This window comes from Echinops telfairi, unplaced genomic scaffold (assembly GCF_000313985.2).
Source record: "Echinops telfairi isolate 266 unplaced genomic scaffold, ASM31398v2 ScPeMD7_18;HRSCAF=68, whole genome shotgun sequence".
In the NCBI taxonomy this organism is placed as follows: domain Eukaryota; kingdom Metazoa; phylum Chordata; class Mammalia; order Afrosoricida; family Tenrecidae; genus Echinops; species Echinops telfairi.
The window spans coordinates 34982434-34999768 of record NW_022103915.1 but is presented as its reverse complement, the minus strand read 5'-3'; the positions used below and the strand labels follow the sequence as shown (position 1 = coordinate 34999768).

At 39.8% G+C, this 17335-nt stretch overlaps 1 protein-coding gene across 1 annotated transcript in view; it reads right to left on the bottom strand.

Moving 5' to 3' along the window:
• Positions 1 to 2942: 2942 nt before the first annotated feature.
• ADAM21 (ADAM metallopeptidase domain 21) overlaps positions 2943 to 17335 on the bottom strand; it is a 19198-nt gene continuing 4805 nt past the window's right edge. The window contains 1 exon segment of the mRNA XM_013003664.2: positions 2943 to 5457. Within this exon segment, the coding sequence (XP_012859118.1) occupies positions 3182 to 5302 (2121 nt within the window). The 5' untranslated portion in view covers positions 5303 to 5457 and the 3' untranslated portion in view covers positions 2943 to 3181.

Genomic DNA, 17335 nt, shown 5'->3' with positions numbered 1-17335 from the left:
GGGGTGCAGCCTTTTAATAAGAGAGACATTGATGACTTCTCCATTCTCTTTGCTCCTTTGCCTTCCTGCTTCCTGGGACTCTGTGCCTGCCTCTAGGGGCACCCCCATGTGGTCCACCTGACCCTGACAGCTGTCTACCCCCTGCCACGTTTCCTCCAATTTTGGATCCACATGACTCTGTAGCTACTGGCCTGTAATCTCTCTGCTTCTCACTTCATCTTTTGGCATCATTGGCCTGCAGCTAGGTGAGTCAAAAAAGGGTTAGCATTGGACCTGTGGACTTGCACTGGACAGATCTGGGATGCCTTCTTAGTATGAAATTACTTCTGGATATAAAGTTCTTTCTTATACATATATGTGCTACTGGTTTTGTTTCGATAGACAATCTGGTCTGACACAATCAGGAAACTCACCACCACTACCCACATTCACCCATGGCAATACTCGTACTATATGCACCTTGAAGGGGAACTTATTAAACAAACACTCCATCATGGAAAAGGCAACGTTTTGTTCTGTCATAGACACTTACTCAGGATACATATTTGCCTTCCCTGCATGAACTGCATCTGACAAAGCCACCAATCGTGGACTTCTAGAATGTCTTATCCACCTGCATGGTATCACACACAACATTGCTTCACATCAGGGAACTCACTTCACAGCAAATGAAGTGTAACAACGGGCCTGTGCTCATGGGATCTACCAGTCATACCATGTTCTTCATTATCTTGAAGCAGTTGGTTAATAGAATGATGGAATGGCCTTCTAAAGATGTAATGACTCCATGCCAGCTGGTCAGCAACACCTTGTGGGGTTGGGGCAACGTTCCCCAGAAGCCTGTACATATTCTAAACTAGTAGCCAATATATGGTGCAGAGTGCCCAACAGCCAGGATTCCGGTGCCCAAGAACTAAGGAGTGGAAATAGGAGTGGCACGGCTCACTATTACTCCCAGGGACCCATTTGCAGCATTTTTGCTGCTGTCCCAGTGACCCTATGTTCTTCAGGTTTGTAGGTCCTGGTTCCAAAGGTAGGAATACTCCCATCTGGAAACACAACTCTGATTTCATTGAACTGGCAGTTAAGAATGCCCACTGGCCATTTGGGGCTCCTTGTGCCTCTGGATCAATAGGTAAAGAAGGGTGTCATTGTATTGAGTGGTGTGATTAATCCCGATTGCCAAGGGGGAAATTAGATTGGTGTTACATAATGGAAGTAAAGAAGAATGCAGGAGAGTCTGGAATCCAGGATTCCTTGTTGTTGCTGTTAGGTGCCATTGAGTCACTCCAACCCATATTGACTTTATGCACAACAGAACCAGACCCTAAACAGTCCTGCGCCATCCTCACAAGGGCTCCTGTGCCCGAGCCATGGTTGCAGCCACTGTGTCATCCATCTCATTGAGAGTTGTCCTCTCTTTCACCGCCCCTCCACTTTACCAAGCACCATGTCCTTCTCCAGGGATTGGTCTCTCCTGACAACATGTCCCAAGTACATAAGAGGCAATTTCCCCACTCTTGCCTCTAAGGAGCACTCTAGCTGTACTACTTCCAAGACAGATCAATTTGTCCTTTTATGGTACTTTCCATTCATGGTACTTTCAATATTTTCACCAGCACCACAATTAAAACGTATAATTCTTATTCAGTCTTCTTTATTCAATGTCTAATTTTTACATGCATAAAAGACCATGTTAAATATCATGGCTTGGGTCAGGGGCCTTAGGTCACCTCTAAGCACTATCATATCCTGCTATTAAAATGAATGATAAAGCACCCTAATTCTGACATCACTAATAATAGCCCAGACTCTAAGAATGAAGGTTTGGGTCACCCCACCAGACAAAGAATCATGACCAGCTGTGGCATTCACTGAGCGTAAAGGGAATATGGAATGAGTAGTGGAAGAAGGTAGTTCTAAATACCCACTATGGTCACGTGACCAGCTGCCAAAATGACACCTTTAATTGTTATGAGTGACTCCCATTTGTACATATGCCCTAAATATTTTTGTTTTGTTCATTTATAAAACATAATTGGAAAATAAGGCTAGTGCTTTTTGATATTGTAGGCATTTTAGTTGTATCGTGTTAGGCACAAATATGGTTTTATTATTATCTTGGGTATGTATGATTAAAGAGCTTTGTGCAGGTGTCACATTGACAAGGGGCGGGCTGTCTGTGATGGTTGGAGATTAAGTTAACTAGAAGCTCCTGGGGAAGGGGAGGGGCAGAGTTCAACCTATCAATTGTCTTGCAGCCTGATGACACCTCCTTGTTAAGTGTTTTTGTATAAGAAAGGGCGACCTAAGAGAAGGGAACCTTCTTCGTTCCTTTGCTTTCTGCTGGAGCTGGGTCTGGTGTCTGGTTCCTCAGTCTTCTGTTGTGTCACTTTCTGATCACAGGAGCCATCCGCACACTTCCCTGACTTGAACTGGACTTACCTACTTTTACCTCTGCGTAAGTCATCTCTTGATAGACATCTCTTCCCACATACACCACATACACCACATACAAAACATACAACACACACAACACATACAACACGTACAATACATACAACACATACACCACGTACAACACATACAACACATACACCACATACAACACATACACCACATACAATACATACAACACATACAGCATCACTGGTTTTGTTTCTCTGGAGAACCCAACCAAACACACTTGACTAGAGAGCACTCACGCAACAAAGTCAAGAGTAAGTATGGAAGTCAAGTTCCATTCATTTTTCTCTTTGGATCACCAAAGAACCCCAAACATCATTATCACCACTCCTTTTAAATGTTAAAGCAGACTCTCAAGAGAGGTAGTGTTCTTACTCCTAGGTCCTGTGATGTCTGTCCCCCTGCCATTCCCGTGGATCATTCTCTCTTCAAGAAACACAAACAGATTGACAGAGAGATTTTATTTGATTGGATTTCCTCTTAAGAGCAACGAGTAGTATTTTAAGTCATGGCGGGAAGTACCCTCACTGATGGCGATGCTTCTGGCACTGAAAGAAAAGAAGATCCGCACTTTCCTTAAGCTGTCTCGCCAGGTATTTCCTATGCTTTCTATTTATATGAGACTATAACGGGATAATAGACAAAGTGCTGAATTAGAGATATTTTCTTAACCTAAAGAGTGAGTCTTACACTCCTCCCATGGAACAAAAATGTTTTAAACATACTTATGAAGCCCAAGAGCTAACAATATAAGCAAAACAGACAAAACAAGAATCACAATCAGTGGCCAGAAAACTCTTCCATTTGCAGATGCTGGACCACTGTCAACGCTTCCCCCAGAGCCTCTGTGCTGACAGTAGGGTGGGGACCACCCATAACTGCAGTGGCAGTGATGTTTATTGTTACAGACACCGTTCATGTTGCAGGTCTCTGGCAGGCAAACTTGTGGCAGAAGAGACAGACTGACACAATTTTTGTCTATACAGATCTTTCCTGGGCCACACATCGTGCCATCTTTCACTTCTCCAACATCAGGTGTGTCCATCCCTAAATGATAGCCAATACTCCAGCAAGTGGCACCACTCATGAGAATATGCTGCAGAGCAGAATGTTTATGCAGGGAAGGGATTTCTCTCACATTTTCACAATGAACTCTTCCACAAAAGATATTAGAGATATTACATTTCAGGTAGGCTGTTCCATTTATACCACAATGGCCAAAGGGATTCCCCTGAGAGTTGATTTCTTTGTAACAACTCTGAGATGCACTCTTTGCACCTTGGCCAAAAATCTCCCTACACTGTTTGTCATGATCATTACATCTCTTCTGATAGCAGTAGGCACTTCCGCTACAGGGCATTCCATCCTGCACATATTCATCTTCTGGACACTCATGGGATGTCCCATTGCACCACTCTGGAAGATCACATTCACTGACCTGTTGTCGACAGAGTTTCCCTGATGGCATGAACTTGCAGTCTTTGCAACAAAGCCCAAATGCACAAGCAGCTCCAGGACTCAGTGTGCAGTTTGATAGACAACAGGGATCTTGTTCACACTGTCGCACAGAGCCACAATCACACTCCTCTTCTCCTTCAACCACAAAGTTCCCACAACGCTTCATCAAGAAGAATTCCCCTGGACTTGGAGAATTTTGCAGGCATGATCCCTGATTTAAACTTGTCTTTCTAAACTGAGCATAGCTGCAATTAGTGAACCTCTTTGCTATCACCCTGATAGCATTCATGATGCAACCACTTTGCTCACACAAACAGAAGTCCTCATCATGTTTCATGCCTAAAGTATGGCCTAATTCATGAGCCACAGTTAGGGCAAAAAGAAACCAAGGGTCTCCTTGGAAACAATTCACTCCACAATCAATGGGAGGACGACATATCCCTGCAACATACGCTAAACCAAGCACGTGTTTAAATGAGTGTTTTATAAAAAGATGGGCAGCATCATGCTGAAGCTGGGAAAGACTGATTTGTTTCCAATGAGAGAAATCCTCCAGAACCTGTTCTATGCTTAGTATTGGAAAAACATTTTCTTGATTCCAAATGGCAATCCCCATCAACATCACATAAATACCCAACTGCTGGTAAATAGAATCTACTATACTGACAACAAGGATTACATTCTCCTGTACCTTTGAGAAGTTTCTTTCAGAGTAAATGAAGAAATCATGATCTACCACCACAGCCAGCTCCAGAAACCATGAATGGGTCCCCCAACCATCAACAGAATTTTGTTTCAAGGTTGAGTTTTCAGTTTCTAGATAGTCCAACAGTTGGTGTGCTAGTCTTTCTTCCGTTAAGCCACATCTCATAGGTGGAAAGTATGTATCATTTCTGTTTATCTTATAAAGCAGGTGCTCAAATGTGGTAGAGTGCCTTAGTGGTTTGATTTCATAAGTAAAATTATTTATTTGTAACACTCCATGAAAGCCCCCCAAACAAGCACTAAAAACAACCAAGGACTCAGAGATCCCCTCTACATAGCCATGATAGTAGCAATCGTCCTGGACAAAGGGCTGATCCTTACGGAGAGCATTTTAATCAGTGTAGGTGAACACTTGGAAGTGTCTAGAAATCAAGAGCTTCTTGACTTTCATGTGGACAATGTGTTTCTGTCCCCCAAAGTGCAGAATGTAGGATAGCCAGCCTAGAACTTTTGTGCCTCTACCCTTGTTAGTCACCTTCAAGGGGATCACTATTTCTGGGGAGTGGAGGTGTTGGTAGGGCCCATCCTGGGAGTTATCAGAAAGTGGCAGAGACACCCCAAGCCAGAGTAACAGAACAACTCTCAACTGTACCCTAGCTTCACAAATAACCATTATGTCACTTTCGTTATCCAGCCATCTGTCCAAAGAAATTGAGGGCCAGGTGGAACGCACTGGTGAGTTGGCTCCTCCCTCTGAGCTGTTCAGTGTATCTGGCTGGTCTTTAAGGATCTGTACCCTCACAGAAATGGACAGTTGGAGATGCTGTGCTGAAAGTGAAAAGAAAAAGAAAAATTAGGATGGTGGTTGAATTTAGTAAGAATGTGTTAGAGAGAAGGAATCCAGTGAGGTAAAATGATTGATGAATCAAGGGAAAGTCTTATATTTACTTTCAATAAATTAGAGTGGAGAATTAGTGAGGGAATAAATGAGACAATATCAGCCATATTATGATAACTGTTGAAGCTGGATGAGAAATACTTTGGTATTGATTATATGATTATCTCAATTCTTTATGTGGTATAAAAATGTCAATAGTTAAAAGTTTAAACAAAACTGAAGAGAATTAGGAGTAGGGTGAATCTGAATCAAAAATGTTCTGAGATGGTTCTGGTCAACATCTATTGTCCTGACATAACTACTGACAGCGCCATTTCTTACTGTCAAAATGGAAGACATCAGGAACTGCAACATTTCTTATATCAATTCACATTGGTCTTATGATTTATGTTAGATTTTCTTCCTCTCATTATATACTTATGTGAGTCTGCAAGGTCCTTGCTTATAACATTTTAACCATGGCTTATAACTTTTACTAATTTTTCTTCCCATTGTAATAAGTCAGTTTTAACTCATAGTGAACCCGTAGGTTTCAAATTAGAACTCTCACACATAGGTTTTTCAATGGCAGTAAGTAATATTATGGAACTTGATCACTGGGACTTTCTATCATGCCACAAATACATGGACTCCAATGTCAAACCTTTTGGTTCATAAGAGAATATAAATTGTTTATGCCACCCAGGGACCTTAACTTATTTTACTAACCTCTGTAATGCCTAGTTCAGGGATAAAATTAATACACTAGGCTGCTTCCCTACAGGTTAGTCATTCTATCCAGAAACATCTTTAAAAAACAATCCTGGAAGTTAACTTCCCCAAAATATCAGCCATTGGGAACTCTGCGGAGTGAAGTTCAATTGTGACATACACGGGTTGCCATGAGTTAGAATTAACTCAACAGCCATGGAAAAATAATGCCTCGTATACAGGAGCCCTGGTGACATAAAGCTTGTATGGTGGGCTGCTAACCACAAAATTAGCAAGTCAAAGCTACCAACCACTCTACTGGAGAAAGACAAGGCTTTCTGCTTCTGTGAAGAGTTCCAGTCTTGGAAATCCACAGGGGCAGTTCTGCCATGTCCTGTAGGGTCACTATGAGTGGGAATTGACTTGATGACAGTGAGGTGTGCTTTGTTTTGTCTCATATTTTTGTTGTAACTATAGTATGGAGATCTGGTGGAACAGTGGGCTATATAGAGGGCTGCTAAGCACAAATTCAGTCATTTAAACCCCAAGTTCATCTCTGTAGGACAAAGATGACGGTATTTGCGTCTATAAAGATTTAGTCTCAGACCTATATGGAAGCCATTCAACTCTGTCCAACATAGTCTCTATGAGTCAGAATCAACCTGATTGTAGTGGGTTGTTGTTGTTGTTAGTGCCCTTGAGCCAGTTCTCACTCACAGCAACCCTGTGTACAATAGGATGAAACATGCCTGGTCCTGCACCATCCTCACGACTGATCCTTTACTTGAGCCCATTGTTGTAGGCATGGTGTCGATCCATCAAACCGAGAGTCTTCCTCTTTTTCACTGCCCTTCTCCTTTAACAAGCATAATGTCCAGGGACTGGTCCTTTTTTATCACGTGTCCAAAGTATATGAAACAAAATCTCATAATCTTTTCATCTAAGGAGCATTCTGATAGTATTTCATCTAATACAAATTGTATACAGTAAAATATTTTTTAAAATTAGAAGAGTGATGAAGTGTTTTGGATTATTTTTGAATTATAGACTAATGGTACTTAAAGTACATTTATACTTTAGTGCAGTGGTTCTCAACCTTCCTAATGCCGCGACCCTTTAAGACAGTTCCTGTGTTGTGGGGACCCCCAACCATAAAATTATTTTTGTTGCCACTTCTTAACTGTAATTTTCCTACTGTTATGAATCATAATGTAAATATATGATATGCAGGATGTATCTTCACTGTTACAAATTGAACATAAATAAAGCGTAGTGATTAATCACAAAACAACATATAATTATATATTGTGAAATATTTATTTCTAATTACAAATAAATGAAATTTTGTCTTGAAGCATGGTGTCGCATGGGTAACAGTCTTAATATAACAACAGTAAACTACATTGCTACATTTTGCGACAGTATGCGTAAAAAGTCAACGTCAGTGTGAAGGTTGAGATAGCTTCTTTCTCATCAGATCAGAAAAAATCCGGGCAGTGTTTGCAAGAGCACAATGAAGATCATCTTCCACAACAAGTCTACTTCTGTATTTAGACTTGATAACCAACAAGCTGGAAAACCCTGTATCACAAAGATATGTTGTTGGAAATGGAAGAAGGTGCAACACAGTCTCAGACAGAACAGGATATGACTGCAAACACTTGTACCAGAATTTTATAACTGGCATTATAGAAAAATCAGTTCTTGCTGTATTGCTGTTAAAAGTTCAATGAACTCCTCTTGTGCTGTCCCAGGAACATCTTCAACTTTGACTGTGAATGCACTTTTGGCAACTGCAAATGGGGTGTCAGGTAGATTTGGAAAGTACAATGAAATTTTGTCTGCCAAAATAATAATTTATAAATTATCAAGGGCTCATGAGGGAGGGGGGAGCGGGGAGGGAGGGGGAAAATGAGAACCTAATGCCGGGGGCTTAAGTGGAGAGGAAATTTTTTGAGAATGATGAGGGCAATGAATGTACAAATGTGTTTTACACAATTGATGTATGCATGGATTGTGATAAGAGTTGTATGAGCCCCTAGTCATTTTTTTAATGATTTAAAAAAAAAAGAAAGAAATTTCGTCTGCAAGCATGTGTAAGTGTTCTTTCACAGAAATTATCGTCGTAATCCTTTTGTCTGGTTCAATGTCATGCTCCTCAAAGAAAGCAGATAAGGTAGGCAACATGTCAATTTTATTTTCCTCCATTTTTTTTTTTTTTTTTTTGGCCAAAGCTGAAGTTTCATTTGGAATGATTGGATCTTTTTATTTTTCCAGGCAAATCGAGGCATGTTGCATTTGGTCCTGGCAATGATAAATTTAACTGATTCAAGATGGCAAAAATGTCAACCAAGTAAGCTATTTTCTGCAATTCACTTTTATCCCTGAAAAGTGCTTTGAACTGTGGTCTTACTTTCTGATTAAAAAACGTTTTGAGTTCTTCACGAAGCTCAAAAACATATTTTAAAACTTTTCCTCTCGACAACCAACCATCTCACTTCAGTGTGAAACAGCAGAGCATTATTTGGCGCATCCAACTCGTTGCACAGTTGCGTAAACAGTCGACTGTTCAAAGTGCACGCCTTTACAAAGTTGACAGAACTTATGACTCTTCTCATTACTTCTTGTAACTCTTGTGGCAGCGTGTTCATTGCTAATATTTGCCAATGAATCATACAGTGAGTTCCAATGACTTTGGGTGACTTATTCAGTACCAAACGTGGAAATTCAGATTGACATCCTAGCATAGCTGGACCACCATCTGTGCAAACACCACAAACCTTTTCCCAAGAGATCTTATGCTCTTTCAGAAATGAACCAACAGTGTCAAATACATCACATGTAGTAGTTGTTTCAAGAGGTTTTCATAATAGAAACTCATCTTTAAAGTCGCCATCATTAATAAACCTCACGTAAACCAGTAACTGTGAACAGTTTGCAACATCTGTAGATTCATCAAGCTGGATGCTAAATATTGGAAGTGGAGCATATTTAATTACCTGGATTACCTGATCAAGCATATCAGCAGACATGTCATCTGTTCTGTGGACAGTGTTGTTAGATAATGAAATTGCACTCAATTTTGTAACAAATTTGTGTCCGATCATAACTCGAACAATGGCTTTGGCCGCTGGCAATAGTAAATCCTCAGCAATGGTGTGAGATTCATAGCTCTGGCGATTCTGATGCCACCAAATATGAAGCTTCAATGGCTGCCACATTTTGTTTGTGGGACTTGCCACCAGTATCAAGACTGGCTTTCTTGAGTCCATCAGCTCTGCTTCTAAAATAGCTGGCATCTTGATGACAAAACTCATTTGCTTGCTATCAAAATGGCATTTTAGTTTGTTTGGCTTCATAGATTCGGCTGATAGAACTTCACAACAAATAACACATTGCGATTTCTCAATTCCTGCAGTCATTATTTAGGTAAGACCATACTGTAAAAGAATCCTCCCTGTATTTTCTTTTAACATTCTTCTCTACACAATCCAGTATCATGGATGGTTTGCTAATGAAAATAATATATAACAATAGCTTAATAATACAAAAGATGATACACGGCATAGTTCAAGCAATACAGTTCATTAAAATTTCCTATGATTTGCCATTCTCTGTGTTGTTGTTTTGTACATATCTGTTACTATCACAAGGGGACAGTAGTCACAGCAACCATAGCTGAATATAAACGACTGATCACCATCCAGATTATATTCCCATGATTATATATATATATATATATAGCAGTAGTTGATTTCACAGTACATGATTTTACATTTACCTAGTAATTATAATTCATGAGGTGTTGTTTTACCTCCAATACTGCTTCTTTCAACACAGTAGCTGCTTTTTAACAGAGTAGCTGCTCTCTACACAGTAGCTGCTCTCTACATGTGTGACTGGTCCGCATAAGTACATTATGGCGCCAACCCTGTCACATACACCTGTATTTGTATGGGGTTGGTGCGATGATGTCATCATACTGGGTACTCATATGAGGTGTATCTGCATGTGGGCGGACCCACCTAGAGACAGATAGAGAAGTGATGTCTTGGTTCTGAAGACCATCGGAAATATGTGTTTTCTGATAGTGTTAAGCAACCCCTATGAAAGACTCGTTTGACCCCCAAAGGGATTGCAACCCACAGGTTGAGAACTACTGCTTTAGTGTAATTTTAGAAGAGAAAAAAATATTGATAAATATCTGATGTCGTGTTTATGTGAAATCCAAAGATTTCACCAAAAGAGTAAGACGGGAACCCACACACTGGGACATTTGATTTTAGGAGTGAAATAGTGAATGAGGGACTACCCTCTAAAATGTAAAAAAAACTTCAGCACCTTGCCAAGAAAAATACAAATAATCCAATGAAGAATTTGGCAGAAGACAAAAACATATACGTCACCAAAGAAGACATTCAGACAGTTAACAAACATATGAAGAAATATCCACAATCATCGACTATTTGAGAGATGCAAATCAAAGCATCAGTAAGATATCAATTCACCCCTGCATTAACAGTAGATTAATAAAAAAGAAAGAAAACAACACATACTGGGACTATAAAATGGTACAACCACCGTGGGAAACAATAAGGTGCTTCCTCAAAATGTTGAGAATACATACAACCCAGAAATATCTGTTGGGTATAGACTCCAAAGAAGTGAGAAACACATGTTCATCACAGCACAGTTCACAATAGTAAGGAGCTGGAAACAGCGCAAGTGCTCTTCAGTACAAGAGTAGATAAGGAAGCTGGTATATACACACAAAGGAATACAACATATTCCTACAAAAACCATGATGAAACTATGAAACACCTCGTGATATTGATGGACCTAGAAACCATTATGCTGAAGGAAGTTGGTTGATCAAAAAAGGGCAAATATTGTATGAAACCACAGCTATAAGGATAAACACTGAGGATGCGAAAAGACATCTGCTGAATAACAGGCATTGGAAGATCTACTCAGAAACTCCTAGAGAAAGAAACCCACTAGGAGGGATATCCTACACTTCCTGGCAGTGAGAATCAAATCGTAAAGCTAAGTAGACCAATTTTCTTAAAGTAGGAGAGCAGCATTGCCTGCTGAGAGACTCCCCCTTTACCATTGATCAGAGCAGTGGTTCTCAACCTGTAGGTCTCAACCCCTTTGCTACCTCTTAGAGATTGCTCTGAGTTGGCAGCTTGGTGCAGACATACTCAGTACCTACACTTAACTTTTAGCTTTTATTTTTCCCTTCTCCCTTCCTCTTTCTTTCTGGTTTTGGTCTCTGGCGCCCCCCTGCACCCACTAGTCCCACCTCCCCTACACAACACATATGTTCACAAAATAACAAAATCAAAGAGTAGACTTCCTATACACACGGTGGGTTTAGCTTCTACTTTATATTATTTCTTTAGTTTGTATACTTCTGTTCTATGACAATACTCTCAAAATATGTTTGGAGATCTCGTTCATTTTCTCTTCCTGTGCCTTCTGCAGGAGCAGCTCCACCCACTTGAGAATATCCATTCCTCCCAGGAAATAACAGGCAGTTCTTTAGATCCTAACATACCCACCCAAACAAAGGCTGGTTTTTTCCTCTCCCTTTTCCCCCCATTCTGAGTGCACTAACACACCCACTTTCACATTGCCATAGCCACATAAATTAGTAGCCACACCCAGATTTTTTTGTCTCTTTCCCTCATCTCCCTGCAATTCCACCCATTATCTCTTCCTGGTATTTATTTTTTTTCATGAAATATATTGCAGTAGAACTTATTAATTCTGATTAGCCCTCTTACTGTGCATTTCCATATTATTTATACAAATTTGTCAGCAGTTACAGACACTTATTACTATTATTACTTGCATTGTATTCTTGCTCTTCTCTATGCCTACATCTCTCACTTACCTACTTCTCTCTCTTTTACCTCCATTTCGCCACCGTATATTTTACAGCACCTATTAGACTTCTACCACATCACTAAACAAAGTCAATCACCCCTACACGACCCAGTACTCATACACTACTTGTATTAGTCTGGGTACTTTGGAGAAACAAATCCACAGCAACTCATGTATAAGAAAGAGTTTTATGTAAAGAAAATGTGCATCACGAAAACATCCCAACCCAATGCTGCCCAAGCCCACAAGTCCAACATTAACCCATTAACCCAACACCAGTCCACAAAGTCCTCCACCTCACAAAACAGAGGCAATGATGCCGACTGCAGGAGGAAAGCTGAGTCAGTGAACGAACAAGCATCTCAGCACTAGCAGGGGTCTCCACACGGCTGCTCCAGCACCCAGGGCTGCATCGGGATAGATCCATGCGGCTTCTCCTTGGGGATGTCTTGTAGGAAGTCAATCTTGCAAGCTGAAGCAGGGAACTGCTAAGGCAGCTGCACCCGGTGCAACCATCACAAAACAAGAGACCCGAGAACTAGAAAGGCGAGGCTTCACCACCCATTTATCCCTCCACCTTTCAATTAGCCCCACATGTGATTATCGGCCAGGCTGGCACAATTAACTAACTCAGATCCCAAAAGAAAACATCATGAAATATTACGATCAAGATACACAATTTCAAGGAAAAAATAATTGGGAGGGCAACTAGAGAAAAAGGACAATCACCTACAAAGGAAAAAGAATAAGGATAAGCTCAGATTTCTCAACAGAAACGATGAAGGCAAGAAGACAACGGGATGGCATATATAAGACTGTGGGGAAAAATTCTAGCCAAGAATTGTCTATCCAACAAAACTATTCCTCAAACACAAGGAAAAATAAAGATATTTCTGGACAAAGAACAATTAAAGGAAATCGCAAAAATAAGACCAGCATTACGAAAAATAGTAACCAGATCACTATGGACAGATAATCAACAACAACAACAGCAGACAAACCTGAGATCATCAGAGAGGACAACACCACTCAGAAACCAATATGATGAAAGCAGCACTCAAAACAACACAGAAATTAAGGAGGAACAAAGACATCACCAAACTTTTTTAAAAGTTTGGCTTAAAGTAGACTTCAAGGTGAATGACATAGGAGAGATAAGAATAGCCACTACATAATGATTAAAGAAACAATACATCTAGAGGCGATAACCTTAATGTACGTTTACACACCCAATGAAAGACTCTCAAAAGACAGCAATAAAATTCTCACCGAGTTGAAAACATAAACACTCAACAACAATAGTAGGAGACTTCACCTTGTTATTCTCAAGGAGGAACAGATCGTGATGAAAGGAACACAATAAAAGCAACAGAAATGCTGAACAGCACAACCAGCTTGACCTCCTAGACATATACAAAACACTCCACCCAACAGCAACACAATATACATTCTTATTCAGTACACACGGCACATACTCTAGAAGAGATCACATCTTAGACCACAAAACAAGCACCAACAAATTCAAAAACATTGGGAATCTACAATCCATTTTCTCAGATCATAATACGATGAAACCGGAAATGACCAATGGAAAGAACAGTTAGATAAGGACAAACACGTGGAGAATGAACTACACACTATTTTTAAACAACTGGATAATAGTTCAAATAAGGGATGAAATTAAGAATGTCCTCAAAACAAATAATAAAAACACATCATAGCAGAATCCTTGGGACACAACAAAAGCAGTTATTAGAGGGCAACTTATAGCAATCAACATTCAAAAAGAAAAGAAATTCAAAATGAACACCTTAATACAGCACATCCAACAACTAGAACAAGGACAACACAAACCTTCCAACAACAGAAAAAAATTAAAAAGATTAGAGAAGAAATAAATGAACTAGAAAACATAAAATAATGGGGAAAATAAACAAAACAAGAAGTTGGTTTTTGAAAGGATTAGCAAAATCGGCAAACTGCCAGCAAACTTAACAAAGGAAACAAAGAGAAGATGAAAATGTCTAGAATTGGAAATGAAAAAGGTGACATCATAATAGATCCAAATGAAGTAAAAGGAAAATAAACAGTACTGTGAGAGACTACTCCAACAAGTGTGATAGCCCAGAAGGAATCGGCAAATATCTAGATATACACCATCTACCCAAATTTATGCAGATGGGTATAGAAAACTGAAACAGACTCACGACAAAAATAGAAATAGAGGTCATCAAGAAATGTCAGACCAAGAAAAGCCCAGACCTGCTGGCTTCACTGGGGAACTCTACAATTCTGCCAAATATATAAGGAAGAGCTGTCACTAATTCTATAATAAGTAGTCCAGAATATAGAAAAGGACAGCAAACTCCTGAACTCATTCAATAAAGCCAGCATAACCCTGATTCCAAAAACAAGCAAAGATCCCACAAAGACAGAAAACTTAGACCAATAGTCCTCATGAACAGTGATGCAAAAATTTCCCCCCAATATCATAGTCAATAGAATCCAATAGCATATGGAAAACATTCATTATGACCAAGTGGAATTCATACTAGGTAAGCAAGGATGCTTCAACATCAACATAATCCATCATATAACCATATAAACAAGGTAAAGAATAAGAATATGCATCATATCAATGGATGCATAAAAAGCATTTGGCAATATCCAACACTGATTCCTAATAAAAACACTCAATAAAATAGGAATAGAAGGAAAACTCCTCAACATAATAAAAGCCACATATGAAAAACCAATGGCCAATATTACACTCAAGGGGGGAAAACTGAAAACATTTCCCCTGCAAATGGGAACTAGTCAAGGCTTCCCTTTATCACCACTTTTTTTTAAATCACCAATTTTATTCAACATGATACTGAAAGTCTTAGCCAGAACCATCAGGCAATAAAAAGAAATCAAGGGATTACAATTGGGTAAAGAAGTGAAGCTCTCACTATTTGCAGACAATGTGATTTTTATATAGAGAACCCCAAGGACTCTACAAAAAGAGTGTTGGAAACAATTGATGGATTTGTTAAGCTAGCAGGATACAAGATTAATAACCAGAAAATATTAGGATTCCTGTATATCAGTGAAGATAGCTCCACAAAAGACATCAAGAAAACAATACAATTTAAAATAGCCACACATAAGAAGAAATGCCTATGAATAAACCAAACCAAAAAAACAAAAGACCTGTAAAAGAAAGCTACAGAACATTACTACAATAAACCAAAAGACACCCACACAAATGGAAGACTATGCCATGTTCAGGGAAAGGATGGCTTAATATTGGGAAAATGTCAATATTTACTAAAGCAGTCTACAAATACAACACAATCTTAATCCAAATCCCAACATCATTCTTTTAAGAAATAGAAAAACGAATTACCAACTTCATATGGAGAGGGAAGAGACCCAGGTCTAAGCAAAGAACTTTTCAAAAAGAAGAAAACCGTAGGAGGCTTGCAGTACCAACCCTCAAGACCTATTACACAACCATCGTAGTCAAAACAGACTGGCATAATGATAGATACACAGACCAACAGAACAGGACAGAAACCCCAGAAATGAAAGCATTCATCTACAGATAACTGATTTCAACAAAGAACTGAAAAACATTAAATGAAGAAGGGGACCCCTCTTCAACAAATGATCCTGGAAAAATTGGATGTCCATTTTCAGAAGAATGAAAAAGGATCCATGCACAAAAAATGAATTCAAGATGGATCAGAGACCTAAATGTAAACCCCAGAGCTATCAGAATCATCAATGAGATCATTGAGACAAACTTAAGGGCCTATTGCAGGACATGCATGGGCTACCAGATATAATAAAGGAAGTACACACAGTGGAAGACAAAATAGATGACTGGGACCTATTAAAAATGAAACAGGAACATCAAAAGAGCCCACTGATTGGGCGAAAAAATCATTAGCAATGACATAATGGACAAAGGACTAATTACAAAAGTCAACAGAATTCTACAACACTTTAATAAGAGAAAACCTAATTAAAAGGTGGGTGTGATAGGTTTATTGTGCCAACCTGGCCAATAGGAACATGTGGGATTAATAGGTCACAGTTTGATGGGAGGGTAAAGAGATACATGGCTCGGCAAGACCCACCCCTCTCTCTTGCTCTCTGGTGATTGGACCAGCATGTGGCTGCTTTAGCTAGTTCTCTGCTTCAACTTGTGAGTTACACTACCTGTTGGACAGCCAACCCGTGGATTGTGTAGCTAAAGCTTGAGGTTCCTTCGAGGACCTGCTTCACCAAGCTGCTGGTGTATTCATCGCTTGAACTTGAGGCTGTCAGATCCTGTTGTCTTTCATTGCTTGAGTTTGATATCCCATCCCAGCCTGCTTCGGTAAGCTCCTGAGCTGCTGACTCTTGGTGACCCACCTTGATGTTTGCTGCCTATAGTCCCACCGTCTGCATTGCCCTAGGGAACTCAGCTGCCTGCTTCCTTGATCTTGGACCCAGCCCTCGTGAGATGAAGGACTTCCAGCATATTAATTGCTCCATGGAAGTGAGTTGAACTGAGCCCTCTGACTGCTGTGTGGACTAATTAGCTGTTATATTCCTTCATGCTGTATATATCTATATGTAGATATATAATCATAAGTATCCTGGTTTTCTTTCTCTAGAGAACCCTGTCTAACACAGAGGGCAAAGGACATGAATAGACAATTCACAAAGGATGATACTCAAATGACTAGCAAACACATGAGGTACTGCTTACGTTTCCTAGACATCAGGGAGATGCAAATGAAAACAGTGTACACCTACAAATATTGCCCATTTATAAAAACAGAGAACAACAAATACTGGAGAGGGTGTGGAGAGGTTGGAACTCTTGTACACTGCTGGTGGGCTTGTAAATATGTACAGACAGTATGGAAGGCACTTTGATGATACCTAAAAGAACTGCCAATAGAAATACCATTAGACCCAGCAATACCTTTGCTAGCATATACCCTAAAGAAATGAGAGACAGAACAGGAACAGAGGTGTGCTCTCCCATCTTCAATGCAACACAGTTCACAACAGCAAGAAGCTGGAAACAGCTCAAATTCCCATCCATAGAAGAATTAATTTTTTCCAAAAAGAACTCTCGTACAGGAGTGATGAAATCTTACTGGAAATTTCAAGCAACATTGGAGGGGGGGCATATATGTCTCAGAGAAGGCAATTACATCTCTGCTAGTAGGAAAACAGGGAGGA